Source organism: Solanum pennellii, chromosome 12, assembly GCF_001406875.1.
Source record: "Solanum pennellii chromosome 12, SPENNV200".
Taxonomy (NCBI): Eukaryota; Viridiplantae; Streptophyta; class Magnoliopsida; order Solanales; family Solanaceae; genus Solanum; species Solanum pennellii.
In genome coordinates, this window is record NC_028648.1 from 79,861,092 (window position 1) to 79,867,523 (window position 6,432).

General features: G+C 32.1%; 1 protein-coding gene across 1 annotated transcript; it reads left to right on the forward strand.

Annotated features, from left to right (window-relative positions):
* The first annotated feature begins 1,295 nt into the window (after window positions 1-1,295).
* LOC107007510 (probable serine/threonine-protein kinase At1g01540) lies at window positions 1,296-5,155 on the forward strand. The gene is made up of 7 exons (XM_015206157.2): window positions 1,296-2,168; window positions 2,924-3,028; window positions 3,171-3,293; window positions 3,406-3,576; window positions 3,678-3,807; window positions 3,903-4,112; window positions 4,688-5,155. The coding sequence occupies exons 1-7, from the start codon at window positions 1,576-1,578 to the stop codon at window positions 4,850-4,852; spliced, it is 1,497 nt and encodes a 498-aa protein (XP_015061643.1). The 5' UTR covers window positions 1,296-1,575; the 3' UTR covers window positions 4,853-5,155.
* Window positions 5,156-6,432: the final 1,277 nt, after the last annotated feature.

Here is a 6,432-nt window from a genome sequence, read left to right on the forward strand (position 1 = left end):
ACATGTTCAATTTGCTAAGTCTATAATTTTAAATTAAACTTATCAAATTACTATATGTTAATTAAATCATTTTGAAGTACATCTATTTAATACTTACATTGACTTATATCTTAGCTTTGATTTTAACAAATTGAGTTTGACTTCTTGTCTGATTAATTTTTTTTATTCGATGTTCAAAATCGATATTGAAGCATCAATTAGATTTTAATTAAGAATAACTCAATTTTCGATGTCAAGTACAATGTCTGCTATAAAAAATAACTCATTTCTTATAAATTAAAGATTTTAATTAAAATAAGAAATATTTATCATAATATTTGATGGTGCAAATTCAAGTACTATTTTGATTCTTTTTAATTCGTATAAATTTGACGGGTGACTTGAATTTATAGTCTGATTATAAATATTACTTTGATGGTACAACTTTTTTTTCAACGATTAAATACGTACTTTCTCTATTTCAAAATAAATAATATTTTGAAATTTAAAAGAGAAATTAATCTTAATTCTTCTAGTGTTACCCCTATATACTATCATCAAGAATTATTCATTTGTTTTTTTTCCTAATTAGGAGTAAGTTAACTATAATACTAGAAATAAATAGTTTGTTAAAAGATGCATCCAAACTAAAAAAAACCATTATTTTGGACCAAAGAGGGTATAAGGTACTAACACCTAAAATTCATAAATAAAATAATTTTTACCATTATTTTCTCAGGTCAATAAAGCAAGTTGAGTTTAAATTTAATAAAAGTAAAATACAAGATAATTTTTTCTTATTAGCTAGAATTTTTATAAATAAATTTTTTTTAGCATTATTTTCTTATTACCATATACTTCTCTTGATGACTCAAATTTACAACCTTCAAATTTTAAAATTAAAGAATACTTACCATCTTCCTTCTGACTGAAACTCATGATCTCCAGATTGATATTGAAGAATGCTGACTATCTTGTTTCTTCAGTAACTCAAACTTACGATCTTCAGATTGAAATCGAAGAATACTTACTTATCTTGCTTCTTCGATCACTCAAACTCACGACCTTCAGATTGGAATAGAAAAATACCCACCGTCTTGTTCCTTCAATAATTCAAACTCACGATTTTTAAAATCAAAAGTAAAAAATACTTATCATTATAACGAATTTCTTTTATCGAGTATAATAAGAAGATCCGAACACCTCGAAAATCCGAAAATAAAAACAAGATAGATATCTCATCTCTTCAAATTTGACTATAATATTATTCATTTGGCACGCTTAAACAATTTCTTCCTTTTCAGCAGTCCCATCATTACAGCTGCTTCTCCTTCCCCACCCCCCACCCCCTACCCCTAACCCTTAACCACTCACTTGCCCTGTTTTGGTCCAAAAATCACTAAGCTTCATCTTCCTTAAGCTGCTCTACAGGCAGCTGTCTGTACACTGTAACAGTAGCTATCATCTCATCTCACCATATTTGTCCATTAATAAGCTTTGTTGTAGTGTACTTTCATTTCTCTTCAAACAAAAAATACTTTTTTTTTCCATGTCTTCCATTTTCAGCTAACCCCATATTGTTGAAGTGAAAAAAAAATGTCAGCATTTTTGAATGATGAGATGTCAAAGAAAACATCAATTTTTGGTTTACACTTGTGGGTTGTTGTTGGAATTTGCGTTGGTGCAGCAATTGTAATTGTTCTCTTCTTAATCTCACTTTGGTATACTTCTAAGCGGAATTCGAGTAACCCCCAAATCAAAAACATATCTACGGAGATCAAAGAGATCCGAATTGACCCATCTCGGACTCTACCGGAAAACCCCAATTCGGTTTTGGTAGCAGACCCGTTACCGGAACCTGAAAAAGAAACGACCCAGAACTCAGCTGGGTATCAAAGAATTCAAATTGAGATGGGGAAGGAACATATGGTTAAGCCTGATCGGGTCGGATCGGGTGGTGGGTCGGGTCATGGTAGTGGGGAGGTGCGTTCGGGTGAACAAGGTGGACTTATTGCACCTGAGGTTTCACATTTAGGATGGGGTCATTGGTATACTCTGAGGGAGCTTGAAGTTGCTACTAATTTTTTTGCTCATGAGAATGTTATTGGTGAGGGTGGCTATGGCATTGTTTACCGCGGAGTTATGGAAGATAATAGTTATGTTGCTGTTAAGAATTTGCTTAACAACAGGTGCGGCGTTTAAAATTGTTTGGTTTGTGTTGCTGATTAAAGTTCTGTTCTTTGTGCTTATTGTGTATGAATAGTTTAAAATTGTTTGGTTTGTGTTACTGATTAAAGTTCTGTTCTTTGTGCTTATCGTGTATGCATAGTTCAATTGCTTATATATAGATGCTAACATATTGTGTTGTTTAGGTATATAACATGTTTTTAGCATGACTATCTGCATGCCATTATATTCATGTTGTGTGTGGTGTTCCATAGTTATGCATCCAGTTGAACTTTAGATTCAGTAAGTTCTGAGTGAGTGCTGTTTATGTATACATTTTTAAAACTTTGTAAATGTACATGGTTTATCGGAAACAGCCTTACTACTTCACGAAGTTTGCATTGTGTATTGTTACATGTTGTCTCATTTGCTTTGTATCTTGCTATTTTATTGTCGTGTTATTCTTGCGATTCTGTTTTGGGAACATTTCTTTTGAGTGGAGTTTCTATCGGAAAGAACCTCTTCAGACCCCAGTTTTGGGATTACATTGCGTATGTTGTTGTTGCAAATGTACATAGTCATTGGTCTGAGCTGAAAGTATTCGGTTTGGTTGAACTAACAGTGAAGGGCTAGATCTGCCCTCTAGATGTTGGTCCTTAATTAGTTGAATGCAAGCTGGAGTCCAGTTTAATGGGTAGTTAAAGCTTTATAGGTTTGTTTGATGAGAAACATGTCCCTTTTTGTTCTTTAATTTTGTTTCATGTGACATTCTTTTCAGGGGACAGGCAGAGAGGGAATTTAAGGTTGAAGTAGAAGCAATTGGTCGAGTTCGGCACAAGAATTTAGTGAGGCTACTTGGTTACTGTGCTGAGGGAGCTCACAGGTATTTTCGTTCAGCATCTGCAGTTTGATTTGATCGATTGCTGTTACATTTGTGTACTTGTAGTCTAGTAGAGCTGTTAAGACCTATAATTATGCTGATTTTAGTGTTGGATTACTCAAGATAATTTCAATGCTGTTTTCAGGATGCTTGTGTATGAGTATGTGGACAATGGGAACTTAGAGCAGTGGCTCCATGGAGATGTAGGGCCATACAGTCCTCTTACATGGGAGATTCGGATGAATATTATCCTTGGAACAGCAAAAGGGTATAAACTCGGTTTCATTGGAATGTATAAACTTCTATTTTTTTAAATTTTGGGCAGTCATTGTTATCTAGATTTTGTTAAATGGAAAACTAAAACTTGACAATGAATGCAGGTTGACCTATCTGCATGAGGGCCTCGAACCCAAAGTTGTTCACCGTGACATCAAGTCGAGCAATATTTTGATTGATAAGCAGTGGAATTCGAAAGTATCTGACTTTGGTTTAGCTAAGCTTTTGGGCTCAGAGAGGAGCTATATAACTACCCGGGTTATGGGAACGTTTGGGTTAGTGCTAGATGTCTCAAATCCACTAGAATTTTCTGTTGTTTCTAATGTTGAAGCAACCATGTAAACTGAATTGCTAATCTTCTTATTTCTCTTATCAGCTATGTTGCTCCAGAATATGCTAGCACTGGCATGTTGAATGATAAAAGTGATGTTTATAGTTTTGGAATTCTTCTTATGGAGATAATTTCTGGAAGGAATCCTGTAGATTATAGCCGTCCTCCTGGAGAGGTTTGTTCCAATTACCTAAACTGTCTTGTTTTAAGTAGCATCTTTAATATTACGTCTTGTATAGTTCTGACTTTTGTAGTGGATCTAACCTTCAGGTCAATCTGGTTGATTGGCTTAAGACGATGGTTTCTAACCGAAATTCTGAGGGTGTTTTGGATCCTAAGATGCGGGAGAAGCCTTCTTCAAGAGCATTGAAACGTGCCCTTTTGGTAGCATTGCGCTGTGTAGATCCCAATGCTCAGAAGAGGCCAAAGATGGGGCATGTTATACACATGCTTGAGGTTGATGATTTTCCCTTCCGTGATGTAAGTTTGAGCTTGTCCTATTTAGAACTGCATGCCTATAAACTATCATATTTTACTAGTCATGATGGCTTAGCATGCGTTTGGTGATACTTGATGTATGGAAACCTCCGTCTTATAAAAGAACTCAACTTCTTCTCTCTTATTTATCTAGTGAAGCAACCTCAGAAACATATCCTCTGGGAAATGGAATGATGTGAATCGATTTTAATAAGTACTAAACTATGGTGCAATTGTGGTTGCTTTAGAGTGTATAGTTATATGTGATGTAATGAAGGTTCATGTATGTGCTTTCTCGGAATGAGCATTCAATACATGCCCCATCTCTCCTCTACCGGATGATGCTTGTTAAACCATATATCGAGTAACCGGTCATTTGGTATACTGAAATCAAATCAAATTGTTTTACAGACGAATTTTAGAAATCTGATCAATGATGTGATATTATGTTCAGTATTATGAACCAAACACTAGTTGGAAGTTTTGCCAGGAAGCTGTGTTACGTAATTGAATGACCTATAACATTATCTATCAATCCTTATATTATAATACATTGCTTAACCGTGTGATTCATACAGGAGCGAAGAACTGTAAGAGAAAATGGTCGTTCACATCATGATGAAATGAAAGAGAAGGTAATGGATAAGCGCATAACTGATACAGGTGATAGCAGTGGATTTGAAACTACTGTTGAAACCAACCGATCTTTGTTGCCTACTAAAGAAATCGACGATGATGAGTAGCCTGGAGCCTGGAGCCTGGCCAAGTGGTCTAAAATGTCATATTCAAAATCCCCTTGTTTCCTCTACCATTCATTCGAAGGTGGCGAATGTACATAAAATTCACTGGTGCAAATTCTGCACTCTCTTAAGGTTTTGTAGAGTTGTTATATGTAATTGTCTTTCAATTTTGTTAAGAGCATAGCTCTCATTAGTAGTATATAATTAAATCACCATTTCACTGTATGGATCAGTTATGAATTTCATGTGAAGAAATGATGGAATTGATTTTGATATGAGGAGAAAATAGCAGTAAGATGTACCTTATGTTTTGCCTTGTATGGATATGGATTTTTACTATGTTCAAGAAAGTGAATACACCATCTATTCTATTTTTTTTTCTGATTAATTAAATAATATTATTTTTTTTAAAATTATTTTTTGACTCGTAAGTTATTTATTAAAAACAAAACGTGGAAGTATAAGAGTCAATTACGATTTCTAGAATTTTATATAAGTATATGAATCAAAGTTTTCTTTCTTTTAATCTTAAATTGAAGAATACGAAGAGCTGTAGCAAGAAGAGTTTCATATTCTACTAATTAATGTTAAAACATTTTATCTTTATGAAATGTATATAACCGTAAATTTAATTTCAATATTTTTACTCTATTCTATAAGACAAGAGAGACATTTTAAGAAAGTTAATCACAAGGTAGTGTGCCTTTATGTTTGTTTTTGCTATTTATTTTGTCTATTAAAATAAATATAAAATTTATATATTGAAATTATAATAAAAGGATGATTAAATACAAAAGAGTTTCTTCTTGTGAGTTAACTATACATTATAAACATTTATCATTTTACTTTTCATATTTTTGTTGTAACTCAACACAAGTTTAAAAGAAATTATGTGATTTTTAATAATTCATATTCATCGTTATGGAGGTTGCACGTGCCTAAAGTAGAAAGCTTTAAAATGTAAAATTAGATTTTAATTTTGCCCCTAAACTAAATTATAATATTATAAATCATTTAATTAATCATTAAATAATAAAACATGTATCGTATTACAAGTGAAAAGTTACATTACAATCAATCATAATATCATACTTGTACATATTTTTCACCATTTCTATAAATAGTTACTGCCCTAATGACTTGAAATGCCCATACCATAAATGTTGAAGTAAATTCACTAGCAATAACTCTAAGAAAAAAGACCAAATAATCACTTAATACAACATATAATACTAATTCAATTGGTTTACATTTGGAGTTTTTTTTTTCTTTTGCATTATCTTTTTCAGGTAGACAAACGTGCAAATTATTATAGGTAGACAAATATATCTCAAATCTAATATAAAATTTGTGTGAAATGTTCTATAAAAAAACATTTTAAAGAAATATATTATTCTTTTATATCATAGAGAAACATGTATGCATATTTAATATAAAGTAACTATATATAAATAGTATCAATACTATCTTAATTTATATTTTTACTTTACAAATATTAAATCCATTATATAAAATTAATATACATTATGCTAGATATTTGTATTTTTCAATATACTTCAATATCTATTTTATCATTTAACATA